Source organism: Alligator mississippiensis, chromosome 15 (genome assembly GCF_030867095.1).
Source record: "Alligator mississippiensis isolate rAllMis1 chromosome 15, rAllMis1, whole genome shotgun sequence".
In the NCBI taxonomy this organism is placed as follows: domain Eukaryota; kingdom Metazoa; phylum Chordata; order Crocodylia; family Alligatoridae; genus Alligator; species Alligator mississippiensis.
In genome coordinates, this window is record NC_081838.1 from 19,281,156 (window position 1) to 19,302,900 (window position 21,745).

The 21,745-nt window shown below is 46.2% G+C and overlaps 1 protein-coding gene across 4 annotated transcripts in view; it reads right to left on the reverse strand.

Annotated features, from left to right (window-relative positions):
* The window catches only part of ARNT (aryl hydrocarbon receptor nuclear translocator), a 38,241-nt gene that overhangs the window by 12,232 nt on the left and 4,264 nt on the right, over positions 1-21,745 (reverse strand). For 2 of the 4 annotated variants that reach the window (XM_019478980.2, XM_059718760.1), the window contains exons 2-12: positions 16,160-16,271; positions 14,877-14,921; positions 12,965-13,009; positions 8,732-8,776; positions 5,487-5,700; positions 4,587-4,800; positions 3,482-3,581; positions 2,986-3,051; positions 1,853-1,938; positions 1,383-1,459; positions 499-633 (exon numbers count right to left, since the gene is read on the reverse strand). In XM_019478980.2, the coding sequence (XP_019334525.1) occupies positions 499-633; positions 1,383-1,459; positions 1,853-1,938; positions 2,986-3,051; positions 3,482-3,581; positions 4,587-4,800; positions 5,487-5,700; positions 8,732-8,776; positions 12,965-13,009; positions 14,877-14,921; positions 16,160-16,271 (1,139 nt within the window). Of the gene's footprint in view, positions 1-498; positions 634-1,382; positions 1,460-1,852; positions 1,939-2,985; positions 3,052-3,481; positions 3,582-4,586; positions 4,801-5,486; positions 5,701-7,704; positions 7,802-8,731; positions 8,777-12,964; positions 13,010-14,876; positions 14,922-16,159; positions 16,272-21,745 lie in introns of those variants that run through there. The other 2 variants (XM_059718759.1, XM_019478982.2) reach the window with 2 other exon arrangements.

Here is a 21,745-nt window from a genome sequence, read left to right on the forward strand (position 1 = left end):
CCAGCTCTTCACTTTCACTCGTTTTTTTGTTTTTTTTTTGACTACAGCAGAATGCTACAGCAATTCTTCCATTCAAAGAACTCAGCAGGGCAGAAGGGTTGTAACCCTCTGGGTACCTATTGCAAATATCTGGGTTCATCTTGTAAACCACGTGGCTGTTTGCAAACCTCCCAACGCTAATATCACATAACATCGTAAGAAGATCTTGTGGCCCCTTGGCTGAGAATCACTGCAGTACAAATTCACCCTTTGAACACTCAATTCAGATGCGGAGATAAAGACTCTCTCAATTAGATCTAGACATAACCCAGAGCCACTTCCCTGTACAGATCAAAGCAAGTTTTTGCCTATTTTTCTAAGCAACAGGCAGTGGAAAATGCCACGTCTGGTTCTACTCTCACTGTTTTGTTTCAGCTCAGTTTTATTTAGGTAAGCAAAGCCACAAGGTGTGTGGAGGAAAGGCCAGCTGGCCCTGCACTCTCTTGGAAAGCGTCTCACCTGTGGTTGGTAGCCAACTGTCGCCATGCAGCGGTGATCTATGAAGGTGAAGATGCCTTCAGTGTTGTGTCGGGAGATGAATTCTGTTGGCTGACAAACATTGCTTATGTCCGTGCAGTTGGGCGAGCTAGTGACCTGGGGAGAAACAGACCCCATGTTAACCGACTCTGCTTTTACACACACACACACACACACACACACACACACACACACACACACACACACACACACACACACACCCCCCCCAGAACCATAACGTTCCTGCCCCGTGCCCAGCATCTGATATCAAGTGCTACCTGAATAAGCAGCAGGTAATGAAACCTCAATTTGACAAGGGATGTCAGAGGGGTGAGATACTGCTTCATCTGAACCCAGGCAAACATGTAACCAATTCTAAGGCTAATGACATTATTTACTAGCATTTAAACAACCCTCCACACATTTCCAAAGGGCTGTCACGTTCCTGACACCCCTATGTAGTGAGAATGACACAGAGGAGGAATCATGAAACCAAGTAGGGCATTTGATACATCTACTGGCACGAAAGTTCCCAGAAGGCCTCTGACAGCTGTCAGAGCTCCATATAACACTGGTCTGCGAGACGGGTGCTTGCGGGAAACAGTTCCCCGTACATTTTCCAAGCCAGAGCTTTGGAAGGTTTCAGACAGCAGACATGGTATTTGCTTTATCCTGAGCCAGAGAAGACATTGCTGCTGAAAGGAAACAAGGAGGATCACACATGGAGAATACAGTGGCATGAGATCTTTCAGGAAAAGCAGAATTGGCTGGCTAATAAAATAACCCCTGACACACAGAACAGGGCTTTAATTCTCACAACTGCCACGTTCTGCAAGATCTGCTGAATCACAAGAGTTTGCACCCACCTGTAATCTGCCAATGGCCACAAGGCAAAATTTACTTCCCTGGCCAGCATCTGGGTCATCATCTGGTAACGAGATGCCTGGGACCAAAAGGAAAAGGAATGTTTGAAAGAATCCTGGCACTGTCTGTAGGAGAGGCTGCTAACTCCACAGAGGGGAGAGCAGAAGTACTGAACTCCTTGCTGATTTGTTCCCAAGTTCTTTCTCCTAGGACCTCAAACTAAAAGCACCCCATTCTCCCCCAGTTCAACCTCTAATTCAGAGTTCACAGGATGGGATAATGCAACCCACATCTGGTTACACTCCGATTAAATGTGCACAAGTATTGGAATGCCTACTATAATGCCCACAACCTGCAAGAATCCAGATCTAGCACTTAAGGAAGTGGGATTCTCCTTTTCATCCTAAAGTCTGACTTTAGGATGCTAACGTGCTGCTGACCTGAACGACTGATAAGTCCCGTCATTTCTCACCTGCTGGAGGCCAGGCTTTGATATACCCTGTGCAGTGCACCACCACGTAATGAGGCTCACCATCTTTCACTGCACCCAATCCGTTTCTAGGGCAGAGAAAAAATTACTGAGAGATTAGTCTTTATGTCTGATGGGCCAACTTGTTTCCAATCTGTTGCAAAACCAAAGGCCCTGCAAGTTGGGAATGCTGTTCCACATACAACACAATGAACTACACCTATTTGAAAAGTCCAGGGGGTGCACAATGAATGGTTCCAAGTGCTGCAATTTCAAGGGACACAAGAGACTGGAGCTTGCTTATTTTCTACTTGGTAAGACCCCTGTGAGACTTTCAAGAACAAAGGGCAGCAGAATCTCAGCCTGGATTCAGGTTTATTAGACATTTAAACTATATGCTGCAAAAAAAGAGGATTAGCATATTCCAAGCACCTATGGAAAGGTGTCTTGTTAAGGTACAGACAAGGGTACAAAAGTGCCATTTCCTGGGTCAGACCATGGGTCCATCTTGCCCAGTCTTTGGTGTTGCACAGGGGCAGCGGAGCAGATGCTGAAAGGGAGTGAACTGGGTCTGACCAGGGTATTTTCCCCTGTTCCTCTCTCACTTATAGCCTCCAGCATCTAAAGGTCCAGGAAGCCTCTGAATCAGAGCTGTATCCCTCACTCCCATACTCAATAGCTGCTGGTGCCCCTTTCCTCCAAGAATGTGTCCAACCCCTTTGGGAATGTGGCTAAACTGGCAGCTTCCACCACATCTGGGGGGCAATGAGTCCCATGTTTTAATTACACACAGTGTAAAAAGGAACTTCCTTGTGTTAAAAACTTCCAACCTAGTAGTTTAATTTTGTGACCCCTAGCCCTTGTAGAGAGAGAAGGGACAAGGGATCCCCATTTACTTTGTCATTTAGTATTTTGTAAACCCTTCTCCCATCCCCCAAGCACCTCTTTTCTAAACTGAAAAGGCCTGGCCTCTTTCCTCTGACATAGCAGGAGTCTTAAATAGCCTGTGCTACATCCCCTTGTATACACACTTTCACCACAGCGTCTTCCCACACTGCCCTCCAACATGATGCTGGAACCATCCTGTTTCCCAGCACAGTGTGACAGGCCCCCCCCCCTCCCCCCCGTGTATTTACCTGCATCGGTTCCTCATGAAACTAAGCCTGTTCACAGAGACAGTATCCACAGAGCTGCTGCCACACCTGTCACGGTCGAGAGGGAAAGCTTTAAATCACCATTGATACAGCCTGCAAAGCCTTGAATCAGAAGATGAAACACTACCAACACGAATTCTGTTTTTACACTCCCTCCCTGCCTTAAAAGTATAAACAGCCCCTTTTATGGGCACAGAATGGGAAAAGTCACACCCCAACTCAGAGCAAGCCCAGAGGAAGGCAGGAATGCAGCACCGGCATTATAAAATTACCTGCGGCAACATCCCTGAAAGCTATTAGCACAGGGCTGAAAAAATTATGTGATCATTTGAGAGTGGAGCCCTGCAGAGAATCAGCTGACTCAGCATGGAAGAGCAAAGCAAAGGCTTCATCACTTTGATGCCAACGAGACAAGCAGGCAATGGGGTTTGGCTGAGGACTTGACATGCCACAGTTGTGGCTGTGCTCTTCCTAGTACCTCATTCGGCAGATGAAGGACCGACGGGAGCCCATAGACATCCTCATGGACTGCTGGCCTTCCTTCTTCACTGTCCCCGTCTTCAAATCAAGGATACGACCTACACAGAGAAAAGGCAATGTGCTGATGGTCTACACGACAACTCTAGGGGCTTTCATTATGGCACTGTGATGCCTCAGCCCATACGCTGGGCAACGCTTTGTTTTCCTAAGAGCCAAATTCCATATTACCAGCTCGAGAATAGGAAGTAGCTGTGACCCATCCCTTCCTGGAACTGAAAGGTACTAGAGTACTCAGGGGCAACCGTGCCACAAATTAGCCTCGTCCCCTACCCGAGCGCAGCTCTGATCCCATTCCCTTGACTGATCTGTTACTCCGCTCCACACACTCCGTTTCAGTTAATGCTCTGCTTTCTACTCCCTTCCCAATTTGTTTTGCGTCACACACAAGTTTGAGGCACACATCCTGCAGATGGGCCATGCCTCGTCTACAGTATCTCCCAAAAGCTAGTTCCCTACTCCAGGAGCTGGCAGCATGGTGCTCATATTGTCCTCACAATCAGGAGTGAGCACAAAGAGGGAGGAGGTAAAAAGAAATCAAATGCCAGAACTAACTAAAATACTTAGTTTAGAGGTGCCTCCAGCATTCAGTTACACAGGTAGCATCTGCCTAGCTGGGCTTCTCCTATCAAGGAGGACCTTCAGGGTTGGGGAACGATCGGTGCATTGGAGGGTAAAGGGATTCACAACTGCTAGAGCACATAAATAGAGCAACCCTTCTGGAAATAGGTTTAGCACCATTAATCAGGATGGGAGAACATCAGCCCACTGGGATCATGGCTCATCTCAGTCTGTTCGACACCATCTAAAAACTCTTGGACGTTTTCAAGAGCAGGTTGGATAGACACTGGGCTGGGATGGTTTAGACAGGGATGATCCTATCTTAAGCAGGGGGCTGGGCTACATGGGACCTCATGAGGTCCCTTCCAGCCCAATTTACCTATGATCTGCTTTGTCTAGAAGGCCACTGATTCAGGCCTGGCCTGGCAAGGGCATGCACGTGGCAGGCAGACGGGCACAGGGGTTCGCGCCATAGGCTGGCTTACCCGTCAGCGCATTCTCAGATGTCGAGAGCTGCTCCCGCAGTTTGCCCACGTCGTCTGGGTGCACCTGGTTGTACAGGGTGCTGCCAAACCACTCAGACTGGGGCTGGTTTAGGACAGGAGTCACTGAGTCCGAGACGTAGACCACCCTTCCCGTCTCACAGGACACTATGAATAGAAAGCCATCGGCTGCCTCTAGAATCAAGTGTTTGAGTTCCTATGCACAGGACAGAAAGACGTTCTTAATCCAGCAACTATGGCACTCATTGCCTGTCAGCCACCTCCAGGCCCTGGGCTTTCTCCCCACACCCACCCCAGACCTCAGCCACCCTTTTGCCAAGCTGGACATAGAAATCAGAGAAGTGGGGCTGGAAGGAACCTCCAGAGGTCACATTTCGTGCAACCTCCTGCCTGACACAGGATCAGCCTTGTCCAAACCATCCCAAACATCCATCATCTAACCTCTTTGTAAAACTACTGTCAACCCTGGCACATGACATCACACCCGAACCTACCACAGTGAAAGCAGGGGGGCCACAGCGGCCAACGCCTTGCTTCTATAAAAGGTTAACATATACTCAAGAGATCCTAGACAGAGGCTGTACCCACTACAGAGGAAGGCAACGGTCCAGCAAATCCATACCAGTTGGGCCAGGAGATATAACGCCTTCCTGAGCCCAAATATGGCATTGGTCTGACACTGAATGGAAGGATAAGAGACTCTTGCCAGGACCCTCCAGCTTTGGTCCCAGCAGGGGGACTGGGATGTTCCAGTGTTCATCCCTATCCTGGGGTCTAGCCAATACCCAATGCCTTTGAGGGAGGCTCAACAGCACCCTGACAGGGCAGGGGCAACAAGCAAAAGCCCCTCTGGGCTTCCTAGCAATGCAAGCAAGCAGAGACCTGATCCGTAAGGAAGGAGGGCTTGTAAGTGCCATCAGTGGAGGTGTTGCCGGTGCCCCGCAGGGACTTCATGTGCGACACGGCCATACGCAGGATGGTCAGCTTGTCTGGCTTGCGGGCCAGAGCACTGCAGGTGGGCACCATGTCCGACAACTCCGTGATGTAGGCTGTCATTTTGTTGCGCCGTCGTCGCTCTATCTCACTGTGATTCTCCCTGGGGGTAGAGAGTGGAGAGAGATCAGAGAGGCAAAGAGCGGCTCAGTTCTTTGGCCACGGTGGCTCTCCCCGGGTTCTCTGTGGAGGGCAAAACCAAAAAGAAAGTGCTGGGGTCTTCAGAAGGTAGCAGGGCAGCAATAGCCTGGCATACTTGGCATGCAGGAGAGGACATAGGAACAAGTTCGAGGAAGAGGAGCTCACGTCAGAGCCTCCCTGCCCTGTATGACAGGCTCTTGCTATAAAGTACATCTATCCTCAAGCTTTTGAAGACAGTAAGCTGCTTTAGTACAGGAAGCTTCCTAACAGCAGTATGAAGGCACCACTGCAGCCAGTGGTTGGGCTCACCACAGCAGGCCTTGCACAGTGACTGTGGTGGGTCTCTATGCTGGTAAACTACAGGCCAGCTATGTCATTTTGGTAGCACGAAGAGACTGAAACATGATAATACCATATTTTCTCACATACAACACTTCCCCGCCAAAGCTGCTGGAAACTGGAGTGCATATTATACACAAGAAATAGGGTAAGAGCAGGTCCTACTGTTTAGGGGCTGAAATGGGAAGTCAATACTGCAGCAATCCACATGGAGCAAAACAAGCAGGCTGAGCTACCTGGTTACTTACTAGGGCTGTGCCAAGCTTCAGTAGCCAATTTGATTCAGAGAAGATTTGGCCCAATTAGGGGACCAAATCTCTGAATCAAATCAGGAGACCAATTTAAACCTCCGAATCGATTTGAAGTATCTGAATTGATTTGGCCAAAGACTAAACAGGCAGCTGACACAGCTGCCTCCAACTGGCAAGTCTGTTGGGGTTGTGGGAGGGAGGCACAAACTACCCAGCCGGGGAAGGGGGTATGGGACGTGGGTATGGCAGCGCTTGAAGCAGGGGCTATGCCCTGCTGCTGGTTGCCCAGCCAGCATGGAGCGGGGCAGGTGTAGCAGTGTTCACAGGAGGGGCTATGCCCTGCTGCTGCTTGCCCCCTTCCACCTGGAGCAAGCTGCGCCTGCATCCTGCGCCCACCCCGGCTGGGCAAGCAGCAGCAGGGCAAAGCTCCTGCTCCAAGCACTGTTGTGCTTGCATCCCACACCTGCTGGGCAGCTTGTCGCAGCCCCAGCCCAAATCCTTCCCTCCCCCAGCCCCAACAGATTTACCAGCTAGAGGCAGCAGTGTCAGCTGTCTGTTTAGTCTATGGCTGAGTCTCCAAAGTGGCACCAAATCTTTCAGATTCAATTTGGTCAAATCAAATCGGGACAGTGATTCGAATCTCCAAATTGAATCGCTGTCCTCTGAATCAGCTGAATCCGAATCCAAAGCGATTACTTGCCACTTCAAACAGGCCTATTACTTACTACAAGGAAAGATCTTTTTTTTTCTTTCATTCTGCCTTGAAAAAACAAGGCACAGATTATATTCCAGGGAATGTCATGTGTGAGAAAATATGGCAGCTTCTGCTCACAAGGGCTTCATGTAAAGGAAAACGAGGCCCTGCATCTTCCAGGATTCTGTTCTGAAGACAAAGGAGGCACATGGGAGTTTTTGCCCACTTTGCTTTTACCAGCCTGTACAAAGTATCTACACAGATTTCTGCCACAGCAGAGGAAGAGTTCTAGAGATGCATTTGAATGAATGTTCCCAATTTCTTCTTGGTACTAGGCTTAACACAGCTCACGAAACATCTTCTCGAAACATCTTCGGGGGGGGGGGGGGCACAGCCCTGATTGACACCTCCGCCGGGCTGGAGCAAAATGCACTGGAATCCTATTTATGGCCTGAGTGCAATTTAGCTGTTATTACTTGGATTGATGTTAGTTGAGTGATGAAGGTAGATCTGTCGCCAGGTTAAATGCCAAGTGTCCTTTAAGAAAGGCTGGATTAGATGCAAAGAAGCACGTGAAGGAAAAAATGAAAAGTGGATGGCTGATAGAGCAGAGGGAGAAGGGTGGAAAATAATACTGGGAGAGAACTGGTAAGGAGAGGAAAACCAGTGGGAAGCCTGTCACCTTCTAGGCTTCTGCGGTGGTGGCTTCATCTCATGCTGCAGAGGGAAAGAGCCTTCTGAACAGTGCTTGGAGCATCCCACTCACCTCCCCTTCAGCTCTGCCAAGTTACAAATAAGGGTATAGTGTCAGGGGAAATGGGGAAGTGAGCAACAGGGCTTTACCTGCTCTCTTGCAAGCTATTCTTGACAATAAGCTGGATCTTGCAAGAGAGCATTAAACAGAGATGAAGGGAGGTGGGTCACTGTTTAATGTCAGAGGAAGGAAAGCTCTTCAAAAACATCACTGTCTACTCTGTACAAAACCCCCTCTTCTCCCACCACACATACACTCACTGATTTTCCTTTAAACCCACCAAACCCCATCCTTATCTCCTCAGGTATCTCAGCTATGCAAGTCTGCCCTTCAGAAGATGTGCCTGCCTTTTAAAAGGGAAAAAAAACAAACAAAAAAAACACAAAAAAACCAAACAGACCATAGGTAATAAAGCCAACCAAAAAGATCACAGGGTACCAACACCCAAGCCAGTAGGATCTTGCTTAAGAGGAACAACTCAAGAAAACGGCATAGCGCCCATTCAGTTTTGCCACGGACCGAGGCAGCATCATGCAGTCCTTGTACTGTTTGAAAAGAGACCAGCCAATATTTTTGTTAGGTCTATTCATGCAGTGGGTGAAGGCACCATGGCAAAAACCATGACAGGGACTTACAAGTAGGTGATATTTGGCATCTAATGTCTGCCTGACACGAGAGCATTTTTACTTTCCACAGGGCAGTCTAGCAAAGTTATAGCAAGTGATGAACTGGCTGCGCTATGGCTTGTCTTCTTGCTGTCTGAGCTTGAGTGCAAAACAAACTGTCACTGAAGGCATTCCCCTTGGGTGCCCTATGAATTCAGTTTGCACCAAAGTCTGACTAGTTTCAAAGCCTCTACTGCGGCAGGTCAGAAAATAAAAAGGGAGATGTCTGGAGGAACATGGAGGAGAGGGAACACTTGCTTTGTCATGCTTAAAATCTCTGTTTCTCCTACCTGGCAAGTCTTTCCTTATCCGCTGAACTCTGTTCATCATCAGACCTAAAAATAAAATCAGTGAACTAAGCTACAACGGAAAAAAAAAATTAAAAAAAAGAAATATATATATAAAAAAAGGGTAGATGTACTAGAAAACCAAGCCAACAGACATCAGCTTTATAAAGGGGCAATGTTACAGAGGAGGTAAAATTTTGCAGAATCACACACACCGACATCTCCAAAATGTTTTCAGAGTACTTCAAAACTTTTACCGATGCAAAATGGTAGGCAAATAAAACTAATTTTACAGCTGATTAAACTGAGACACAGAAACTAAATGTTGTTTGTTTGTGGGGGGGCCTTGCCCCAGGTCAAAGGGATAATAGCAGAGGTGGGAATCTTTTCTCTAGTCACAGACTACGCTTTCCTGGATAGATGAGATTTTTTGGGGATCAATACACATGCTATTTTCCAGCATTAACAGACAAACGAACTAGACAGAAGACCAACAACTATCCACAAATGTCAAGAGATTCACAGGCAGAAATACAAGTGCACTCTAAAACATACACAAATGCTGTGTAATGAGATGGAGCACGTATACGTCTGGGACATCTGCATGATTCATGTGCGGGCGTAATACAAAGGTATTCTGCAAGTCATCTCAAAAAGTGCCTACAAAAATCTCTCATAGCAAAATGGAGGCACATAACACTTTTTTGAGAAGCAAATGGAGTTGGGAAAACTTGCTTTAAAAAATGGTAACTGGTATGTTTTCCATTTGTCTGTATTCTTTGATCACGTCATCTTAGCTAGCACAATTCAAAAGCCACCTTTACCATTGTAGATCAGTTTTCTCCATGTCAATTATCCTCACTTCCTAGCCATAAAAAAGGCTCTTCTATCCAAAACACAACTAGGATTCACAGAACAAAACGTGTTGCTAGCACTAGCTGACTGCAATATGCATGAAACATCTTAAGAACTGTGCCAAACATCTAATGTTTCACTACGAGGCACTCCTTTTAGTAAAGACAGAGAGAAGGGAAGAAAGTTCTTTGTTGGAAAATGGGGCTATGTGAAAGCTAATCACATGTGTATCTTGGGATGATACATGGAGGCCTGAAAGAAAAATTAATGGGTTAACCGAGAGTGAGGAAATGCAAAATAAGTGTGGTTTAATTCCATGAATGCAGCAATGATACCCATAGGATGAAATCCTTTATGTGGCAGATTCTCCCCAAGTTTTGTAGAAGCTAAGCCCTCTTCTCACCTACCTTCCACTGTTACCAAAAAAGTTTCCAATGGCAGATTTCTCCTGCATATCCTTCCTGATAGTTACACCCAGGTGTTTGGGGACCTATTCTGCTTTTCAAGTAACTCATCACCCTGTGCATTACTGTGGTCAGCAAGCACAAGGGAGAGTGCATGTAAAAGTCCAAAATGAATGTATGCTATAAGTGTTAAACAGAAGAATCCCGTTAGTGAACAGAGTGACCATGTATACCAACTGCTGTTAAACATCAATGATTTGGGCGTTTTGTTGGCCTGTTTTGCCATCACAGTAGAGGTCAAACACCGTAGTCTTTTTATTTGATCCTGGCTAATAATGGATTCCTGCCTAACATTTGTAGTTCTGCATGTCAAAACCAGGAGAACCTGATCTCAGGCTTGAGGGCATAAGCTGGTCAACTAGAGAAGGTGAAAAAGCATTTCCACCCCAACCCCCATGCAGCGCTGAATAACTAGGTGTATTAAAGGACTCCTGAAGAGTCAGGGACTGAATTTGTGTATCCAGTTCAAGCACTCCTAGGGCATGATATGCAAAATGCTATAAATAACAGGTGCCGCATGAGGCATCAGTAGGTATCAAGTGCAACGGAAGTCAGGGTCTTTCAGTTCTAAGCTGAAGCCACAGAGGTCAAGACTGCACTGAGAAATAAAGAGAATCAGACTGATATTAGAAACCCTAGGGAAGATGTATACACGCACAGGATTCAGAGCCTTCCAAGACCTTGAAGTTCCGGTGGCTGAAAGGGACAGAAACAAGGGATTAGGCTGAAAACCTTGAAAAGCTCTTCACAGCTGTGAAACCGCCGCGGCACAGGATGTCAGCATGGAAACTTTGTGTATCAAAACAATCTGATAGGAGTTTTGTTAAGCCCAGCTCCACCACCATCACTGGGGTCTTGCCCCCTTCAAGGGGCCCACGTTGTCCTTTGGTTCAGAGCTATGGCAGCTCCCTGTGGAAGAGTCACTCCATACCAGTTTTACAAGGAAGCAGAGCTGGCAGGGTCTTCCAGATGTCATGTCTAGTCAATCCTGCCTTGAACAGACAGCTGAAGTCCTGACTAAACAAGCCCCAGTCAAAAGTCTCTCCAACCTGCTCTTAATCATATCCAAGGAGGGAGATTCTACCTCTCCAAGCAGACTGTTCTGATGCTTGCAACCAGAAAGTTCTTTTTAATTTCCATCCTCAATTTCCTCTGCTGCAGCTTGAGGCTGTTGCTCATAGACCCGATTCCTGTGTTCACAAAGAAAAGCCCATCTCCAGCCTCTGTAACTGCTCTTCAGGCATTTGAAGACTGTTATCGACCCCCCTCCCAGTCTTCTCTTCTCCAGACTAAACAATCCTTGTTCTTTCAGCCTTTCTTTATCAGTTACATTTTCCAGGCCTCTAATCCCTTTGGTTGCACTGCATCAGATTCTTTCCATCTGCCCACACCTTGTTTGACTTGTGGAGCCTAAAACTGGGCATTGGGCTCCAGGTGATGCTTCAGTGGTATGCAGAGAAGAAAGAAACAAAATCTAGGAACAGGCATGAGATGTTGCCTTGTTAGCCCCACCCCACATGCTTGACCACACAATGTATTGCCCTGAGCCAGTGATGGTAGTGGGTGAAAGTTTTCATCCAAGTAACCTCCCTTGCTGTTCCCAGAGCAATGCTAGCATTCAGAGACCTCTCAGCACTGTAGAACAGCAGCAACGCTGTGTGCCGAGATGAGTCCAAGCCTTGAGGTTGTATTCTAACATCCAACTCAAATCAGAACCATTTCTGATTAAAATAGTAGTAGTCTGGATCAGTGTGTGCATGTGGGAGTGTCACTAGGACCTTCAACACACACGCCTAGGCACAAGAATGGAGGAGTGGAGGCTGCCCAGACCATCCACCCTGCCTTTAGGCCATTGAGACAGAATCCAAAGGCCAGACCAAGTCCAGACATGGCTGAAATATTTAGTTGCCCAAAACAAGGCACTGTGCGTGCAACTGCCAGTGCTCCAGGGTGGCTTACTTTTGCTAAGCCCTTAGCAAGAAAAAGCAGAAGACAAAATGCGCCCTCAGACTGGTGACACAGACTGAAAATAACAGCATCTAGAACAAACACAGAGAACTTGAAGATTCAGCAACATTAGCATGACACACACAAACCATGAAACATTTCAGATCAGAAGCTGACAAGCTTCCTGGCACGCTGGCCAGGCCCTTATCAATGCTCAAGGGAGCTGGGGAAAGCAGTGTCAATGCCTAACTGTAAACATGCTAAGAGTATCATTTCTGCAAGATGCTGTATAACGCCAGCTCTCACAGACTTCACTGTAGGTGGGGACACTTGGCACCCTGCAGGAAAGAACCCTACAGGCACCAGCAATAGCAAACTGAGGGAGATTAAGCAGTATTCTACAATAATCCTACTGCACGCTCCCACCTCCAAGAAATCTGCATTTCTCCACAAAGCTTTTACAAAAAAATTTTTTGACAATCCCTTGTAGTTAAGGATGATTGCCTTCCATGACTGTCTCGTCTTATCTTCGCTGGGGCCTCCACTTTTGCAAAAAAAAGCCCCTTACAGAATACACAAACAGGCAGCCCATAGAAGACATACTACATACTGATAACATCCCCCTGGGAAGCCACAGGCTAGCATGCCTGCCAAATGTGCCACACATTTGCATTCCTGTAAGGTCTGGAAGAATTCTAGCTGGAAGCTGAGATAAGCACTACCAAAGAGTGACACTGAATGATCTCACTACCTTTAATGTGTTGAACTGCTCCAGATCAAGTGAGCAAAAATTTCTAGCACTCCCAGCGCAAAATGCAGGCTTACTTTACATTCAAGGGAAAAAAAACACCCAAAATCTGAGCATTAAGTCAGAAGAGAGATACCTTTTAGGGTATGCAAGTATGGGGAGACTCCCTATCTATAAGCAGTCTGACTGTAAATTAAGAGACACAGTACTGTCAATTCTTACCTGGCAAATCTCTCTTTGTCATTTGGGATCTGGTCTTCATCACATCTAGGAAGGGGGGAAGAGGAAAATAACTGGTTTAAAAGTATTTATGTTTATTCTTCTTCAAGGTGAAGTAATAAGGTTTATCAAAGTCTGCAAGAGAGTCAGTTGCTGGGGAAAAGAAAAAAAAAGAACGAGATTTGCATGAAATCCCTGTGGAACCTTGATAGAGTGAGGTCACAGCTTGTCCATGGCTAAGCGCCTAAAGCCTAACTGCATTTCTCCCACATAATGAATACGGATACTGTTATTCCAAGACCAACCCAGGTACTTATAACTCAGGCAATATGATTATTATATGTTTTAAAGACAATTATTCCTGCAATCGCCATTCATCCATCCAAATGCACATAAACCTACATTTGGGTTCTGCACATGAATCTACATTCCATTAAATAATAAAGACCAGGGTAGCAACTTAATAGCCATCTCAGTCTGAGCAGCTCTCAGCAGCCTACCAAAATACAGATTAGCTCCAACAGGACAATTTCACATCAATACCTTGGATGTCACTAGATTTGACTCAGTGAAACACTTTATGTCACTACACCAGTGATTCTCAACCTTTTTTATACCAGGACCCATTTGTAAACACTGATGGCCAGTCCCGACCCTGTGCCTCTCACTCCCAACTCACTGCCCCTTGCTCCCAGCCTCCCAGTTTATGGGGCAGTGGGGGTGCATGTGGGGCTCCAAGCAGCCCATTGCTGGCTGGAACTCTGCCAGCCTGCAAGGGAAAAGCCATGATCTCCCACATTTTTCTCCTTTAAGAAGAATCCATTTTTAAAGTTTGTTTGTGACCACTTTCGGGTCACAACCCCACGGGTTGAGAAACGCTGCACTAGACTATTATCTATGTCATGAGATGGTCAGGACTTTCCAGTCTTCCATAAGAATGATCCATGGGGATGTTTGTGGCCACTCACACTCCTATGTCATAAGCAGTTGCTGGCAGCTGGCCTAGAGCATCTACATGTTTCTAAAATAACAATGGGAACTTTGCTTGTTAGCATGAGGATCTGAAGCACTGTTTGGACAGACCTGGACTCCTAAAGGAATATGAATAGTAGAGTAGCTTGGCATTTTCTGGTATTAACCTACATCTGTCTACTCCTATCCTTCTGCAGCTCCATCTGTAGCACTGAACAGCCAACAAGCAATCCAAGCAGTACCAGGTATGTGGCTCACATTAAACTATGCAGAACCACTGCAACACAGGTCTGCAGTTTAATGGAATGGTATCGGGTCTGTCATGCATGGAAGTTACCTAGATACCACCCCAGGGTTTGAATGGGCACAATTTGATTTCAAAGCAGAGCTAAAGTCATCTCCATTGACTCAAACCTCACAGTTCAGATCAGTGAGAGACAGACTGCAGGTCCCAAGCTGTAAGGGGCTCTCCAGTTTAAAATCACCTATTGAAAAGGTCTTTGTTGTGGTTGTATTTGAGCTGTATGCACTGGGCTGTCTTTCTTGCCATCTTGAACAATGCAACACAGGCATCTCATCTCTGTCCCTTAACTAATGTACTGTAGTTTGTAATTCTGACCAGGAACACGTCTGCCACTCACCTATGGGTGTATGTGTTGCTGTAGCTTTCATTAGCACTGCATGCCCTTGGTTTAATCGTTATACTATATGAGGGATATAAATGGCAGATATTGCTCTAAGGCTTCTAATGTCTCAGCCCAGCACAGAAGGGACTGCTCAACGTAGAGAAATAATTTATGAGTCTTCTGGCTTTGGCTAGCCTAACCTGAAGCTTCACCCCTCCCCAGTCCAATACACCTTGGTCTAGAGCAAGCCTCCCTCAGTTAAGAATGGCTGGACATGCCTTCTCACCAGAGTCTGTGCGAAGAAAGATCCCACTCACCTGAGGAATTTACTGTTCCCTTCTCCATCATCATCAAAATCAAGCCTGGAAAAACACAAGCAAAAAACAAGTTAAGCAAGCAGTTTTCCCCTCTCAAGCTTCCCTTATGTTCTGCCTCATGTTGCTGAGAGAAATACAGCTATATCTCAAAATCTAGATTAAAGAAATAAGAATTGAGGGTCAACCAATGCTGAGAAGCATCAGGGATTTTAAAAGCAAGTTGTGAAGCACTGAGACAGGTTACCCAGAGAGGTTGTGGACTCTCTATCCTTGGAGGTTTTTAAGATCCAGCTAGACAAAGCCTTGGCTGGGATGATCTAGTTGGCAATGGTCCTGCTGTGAGCAGGGGGGTGGACTAGATGACTTCCTGAGGTCCCTTCCAATCCTAATTTTCTAGGATTCTCTTTGTGCTGCTCTGAAGCTGTGCGCGCCTTGATGTGGAACCCAGCTGGCCTTTGCCCCAATGCCTACTATTTATCTGCCTTTGTTTCCAAGCATAAGGGAAATTCCTCAGCACAGCAAGTGATGCAATGACTGCTGGATGTGCCACCTCGATCTGGTATGAGCAATATCCTCCAAGTGGAGGGGCTGGTTTTTACAGCTTTAAAAAATTCTGTGGAGTTCAGAAAAAAAGTATTGAAGTAAGTGCCCATTCTCAGTTTAATTTTTAGTCAGCGATGTTGTGTTAGATAAAGCTTCTTATTCCTAGCATGTTGTATGTGTGTGTGCCATGTCAGAAGGGAAGCTGGCATACTGACCCAGTCCAGCAATGTGTGTCACTAAATAATAGACATGGAACCAGTCACAGAGGCAAGCCTGTGGGAAGGCTTTCAGCTAATCTGCAAAGAAGAGGAACTTTCTTTTCAACTGCTTGCTGCATGCAATGTAAGGTTGACTTTTACCTTCTAGCAAAGCCTCCTATGGAAGAACCAAAGCAGCCAAGAAGCCACCCTATGAAGGGGACAGCTACAGCAATGCTACCACACCACAGACAGCTGGGACTTGCCATCCGATCCACAGACAACACCACTGCTGCAGGAGCTTGCCCCTCAATGGCTCTGCAGTTTCTGTCCTCTGCTCTGCTGACATTCCCAGTCCTGCTCCTTCATCCCGCAGCTCCTAACCTCTCTCATTACCAGCCTGCAACCAGAAGTCAAAGCCACCCAAAGCCAACAACAATCAAGCTTCTGCATTACAGGATGGATTGTTCTCCACCAAGGCAGGTGAGGAGCAATAGGCACTGTCTGGAACACCATGATGCAAAGGGGTTTATTAGGACTTACCCTGGGCGTCTCTTGCTTGGTCTCTGAACAACGGTTCCTCCAGCCTGCGTGCCCGGCCCAGGGTTCCCAGAAGCAACAGTTGCACTCAAGGAGGGAACGTCCGATGTCATTTCTAGGCAAGAAAATTCAGTTACACTGAGCCCTGCTACAGCCCAGGTTCTGAATCGACAATGTACTACCCTTCCAATAGGCCTGGTTATACCCAGTCACTGTATAGTTACGCTTGCTGTTTGAATGGACTGCTCTTATCCCCAGCACACCACACAGCCCATTTCCAGCTCTAAGCATGTGCTGTATTCATGAATTCAGGCATTTCACTGCTTCAGCTATAAGACAGTGCTACTTCTACCCAGAGGAGGAGCTTGGCATGGTCTTGACTAGGGGCTGGCTCTCAGAAGCTAGCAGGCCTCTCTGGTATGCAGAAGGGAGAGGCAAGAAGGGATCCAAGAATTAGCAGAGATAATATACATGCTTGGGAAAGGCTCCATCTCATATTCGGTCCATTCAGTCCCGGACCCTCTCTGATACAACTGCCCACAGCTCTTGTCAATCATCAACTACTTCTTTCTAGAACAAGTCACCCAACTCAGTGACCAAAGGTGCTTCCACTCAACAACATAAGCCAGATACAACCTGATAAGCAGGGACCAAGGAACTGCATCTCTGTTACCAAGCAAGACAGCACCTCCTGCTTGGAAGAAGCCAACGTAACTTCCCATAGAGCACAAAACCAAGCAACACTGACTCCATCTGAACCCAAACATATTAACTGCACGCCTTCACTGACTTCAAGCATCTCATCAGGAGTTACCACTGACTATCCCAATGTCAGAAACAAAGTCAGTCAAGCCTAGAGAAACACACGGAATAAGTAAATTCTTCCCACGAGGGAGAAACCATGGCTGTAAACTTCTGCTGCGAGCCTCCCGCTTGAATTAGAAATGCTAAAAAAACAGGATGAGTGCAGAAGCATAAAGGAAAAAGCCAGGATTAAAGATGCTGGTTAGTATTCCAAGCTAATGGCACAACCACATTTTGTGGAGTTGAGAAGCTCATTAAATTTAATGAGCTGGTTTCTGTCCCACCAACACACAACCCACCCTGTAATAACCCATTCATGGCTCAGTTGCAATTGAAATTTGGTGTATCCCAAAATTAACACATTAAAGACACCACTTATACCACAGAGATAGCATCTGAGCTATCCCTGGAGTATAAGGCTTCAATAAGTTTTTTGGGTTTTTTTTTTGGGGGGGGGGGGGGGGGGGAGGGAAGGGGAGGAAAAAAAGTTATACCAAAACCTGGGCTCGTTTGCAGTTTTGAGAAAGCAGGAACTTCACAGCAATGAGACTTGGTATTTAAACCATTGTGACAATTACAAAGAACAAAGCCAGCCTGTTGCCCATACTTCTCAGTACTTGCTGGATGGAGATTTAACATGAAAAAGTGCTCCTGGTTTTGTACAGTTTAAAAAAATAAATAAATAAAGCAAAGCAACGAAGTACTAAAAATCTTTACGGGAAGATGCAAATGATTCCAGCCCCAATTAGAAACAATTATTGTGCTAATCAAGGCATAAGCTATTCCTCCTGAATGTTATCAAAACTGAAAGCAGGTCCTCTGGGTTAAAACGCAGCAGGCAACCCCAGTTGGAAGACAGCAGACAAATGCGATGGAAAAAATGGTTGTGGTCTCTATAGACTGTGGTCCTTAACAGGACAGAAAGGAACTTCTATACCCTGGAGGCACCACAATTGAATACTCATTTATGACACAAGTAAAACATGTCTTTCCTCAAAGAAAGAAATGTTCTTGCGCCAGGAGCATTAAAGCCCATGCTTTCAAGTCCTAGGCACAAGCCTGTTAAACATTAAAAGCTCCCAATTAGTGTGGAAGCCATAAGAGCCAAGGGTTCAGATCCTCTCAAGCTTAGGACAGGTTTGGATGCAGGATTTCCCAGGGAGGTACAGAGTGCTACTTCCCTGGCCCTTAAAAGGGACATCTCCATATTCCCATTTGGTGCAGAATATGCTTTGCAATGTTTTTTATAGCAAGGCCCAGGGTGGCTTACAATGAAGCTATGCAAATCACCTACTAACCAGAGCACCATTTAATACAGTGCAAGTTAATGTGAGACTTCATCCTTCCTGTTTTCTGCAATGAGCAATGATCACTCACCCCACAAAAGGAGGGCATTCAACTACTACTAATCCATTAGTCAGCAACCATTAAACCTACACTGTCCAGAGACTCCCAGAGGTCCCCAGCTACAAACCTTGCAGTGCACCTTAAGTTATATCCCCTCCTGCCTTTTGCCTTATCAGACCCTTGGGAATAGGCAAGTAGAAGTAATGTAGTCTGTCTGGTCTACTAGAGTTTCTTGGTCTTTTCAGACTCTAGGCCCCCCTGTGGAAAATGCCAGTTCTCTGCTTTTACTAATTTCTTGACTACAGAAAAATAGTAGAGGAATTCTGTTGCAAAGAACTCAGCAAGCCAAAGGCGTGCCAGGGCTGGCATGCTAGGGCAGCTGTGAATTTTAGAAATCTCTGGATTTATCTTGCAAGTGTTTGCACCCCACGGCACTGTTAACAGGATCTCCCAGTGCCCTGGCTGAGAATCACTTAGATAGGGACTGGATTAGGCCTCCCGGCTAGGGTGACAACCTAGCTCTGATTTCACCCCAGGATCTATGTCCAGCTCTTCCTCGTCACTGCACAGCTCCATTTCCCTCCTCCCACTGTCTTTAGCAAGTAGCTTTTCTTACAAGTTAAACAGAGGGCCTAACCACCTCCTCTCAGCAAGGGCAACCGAGAAGGAATATGGCAGCTCGCGTTACTCCCACGTAGCATGCTTTCCCTTCTCCCATTGCATATGCACGACACCGCATGCAACACTCTATAGAAGCTTTCTTCATACTGCTGCAGCTCATTACAGTAATTCCATTAGCTAACTAGCCAGATGTAGAGTAACCAAGACAGCTCGTCATGGAACAGAGGATAAAAACCACCCATTTGGACGGCACGCTGCCATAAATCATCTTGCTAAAACAGCAATCGTGAGCTAAAACAACCCCAGTTATGCCACATCTAGCTTCAAAGCAAGAGGTGAGTGACAGAAACCAAGTAGTTTGCTGAGTTTTTTCCAAGTCATTTTGTAAAGAGCTCATTTCCTGTTTAAAAAGCAGGAATTACAGAAGTTAATGGCTGCCTCCATTTCTGCATTCCTGTTTGCAAGGCATTTCTTCCCAAACCCTTTGCTAGCACATGCTGCTGTCTGCGTTGCATCCCCCTCCACAGCTGACATTGGCACATGATGCTGCCGAAAACAATCCTCCCTGCCAGTTTGGAGTATTCCCCGAGGATGCCAGCTCGGTGGAAGAATCATTCAGCCTGGCGCCTGACAATTAATGGAGCTGTTATTCTCGGCCCTGCCAATAGCGTGGGAATTTTCAATGCAGCCAGCTCCAACGCGGTGACTGAAGACACCGGGGTACTTTGCCTTTAAAAAATGGCAGTGGAAAGCCTCGGAGACATTGAGACAGCATGAAAAGCACATTCTTCAGGGGAATTTAATATGGAAAAGATTTCTAGAGGCACAGAAGGCCGGTGGGCTCCTATATAGGCTGCCTTTCAGGCCTGTACAGACTTTTAACAACATCTAGGTTTAGCATCCAGAACATCTTGGCTGTCACCCAGCACAGATCATTTATGTATCTCTGCCACAGGCGACCTCAAATCCTTTGGCCGCGTAAAAGCTTGGGTTTGCAGAATGGAGATAACTTAATTCTCAGCCTTTAAGATCTCAAACCTTTTCCTGTTATACCTCAAGATCTAAACCGGGGCAACTGGTTATCTGGAGTTAACGCTGCTTCATTTCTTCAGTAGACCCAAGTCTTTTGTTCGAAGGAAGGTCACATGAGGAAAGTCTTCCCGGCTGGGTTTGGGTTTGTCTAGACTTGTATGTGCGACTTAGCGATCCCGTATAAACCATAGTATTTACATTTCTGGGGCCTCACAGCTGACATTGCATGTCAACTGATTAAATATATTTCCCGTTAAAAGCAGAGGAAGGAAATGACTTGGCATTTTTAAGAGGGATTTTTGGGGAAAACTAAGTTTTAAGTTTTTGAGATGCTTCCCTTGGCCTGTCTATTGCACAGCTTAGGGGCCCCTGCCAGTACTGAGAGCTGGAAGACCAGGGCTTTCAGAGAGACACCTGGGGGCAACTGATTCACTCCATGCCTCAGTTTCCCCATCTGTATGAGCAGAAACACTACTGCGAAGCCAAAGCCTGCAGGGCTGGCTTGAGATTCTTAGTAGAAAGTACTAGAGAAGGGCACGTCCTCTAGATTTAAGTGGTAACAGGGTGATGGCAAAAGGGCTGGGGGAAATCCATTTGCCCTAGTTCCCGAGCTGGGCCCTGTGGTTTTAAACAGTCTTATTGCTGACATATTTCCATCACCATTACCTTCCACTTTGAATGCTAAGGCTCTAGGGCAGTGATTCTCAACCTGGGTGCTCTAGCACCAAGGGGTGCCATGAGATCCTTGTAAGGGCACAATATTAGTCCTAATAGGTGTGTAAACACCTAAACAATTCACAAGTTAAGCCCACAGATTTCCAATAGGGATGGACAGCATCCCAAGCATTCTGCCCAGTCGTGGGCTTTCCAAGCTCTTTGCAGCAGAAGAATTGCTTTATTTGTCCACAACCAAAAATTAAATGAAAGCAGAGCTGGCATTTTCCGAGGAGGGCCTGGAGTCTATGGAGGCTGAGAACCACTGGTGTAGGGTTTTCCCAGCATTATTGAAACCAAACAGAAAGATGACCCTGAAGTTAAAAGGGAAGTGACGAAGAATCGTTCTTGCACCTATTAAATATTACGGTCATAGAGGCAGCTAGAACCTCAGAAGGGAAGGAGGGCGGGTGGGGTTCCTGGAAGCTTTGGAGAGGACATCGCTGGATAGCATCAACTCCGACCACAAGGGGAAGTGATTTACTGTCCTCTAAAAAAGGAGGGGAAAGCCCACCAAAAGCTGGTCACGCTTGTCTTTTTCAGTGCTCATTTTGCCAACCCATTTCTCCTAAATGGTTATAAGTGCAAAAACTGCAGGTCAATATTGCGCAAAGATGTCCAGATATTGCCAAATGTCTGCTCACGCAGGTCTGAGTCAGGCCACTGAAACAGCAACAACCATTTTGTTTAAATACCTTTAACTATTTATTGGAACAAATAGATGGACTGCAACAGTAAGAACCATTGTTTTCTTAAGACAAACTTATTTGTTAAATTGCCAAGTTTTGAGTAGTGACAGGAAATACCATATTTTCTAGCATACTACATGCCCCAGAATATAATATACACCTTGTTTTTGAAGTGAAGGGGGGAAAAAAAATTTTGTCTTGCAGTAAATAGCAAGAGAATGGAGCCTGCTCCTTGCAGATGGTTGCAGATTTTACTTTTACCCCAAAAGTGGCAGAACCTGCTCCCACTCTATTTCTCACACAACATGCGCATGCTGAGTTCCAAGAGCTGGTTTTGGGAACAAAAGGTGCATGAGTTTAAGAAAATATGGTACTCGCATTT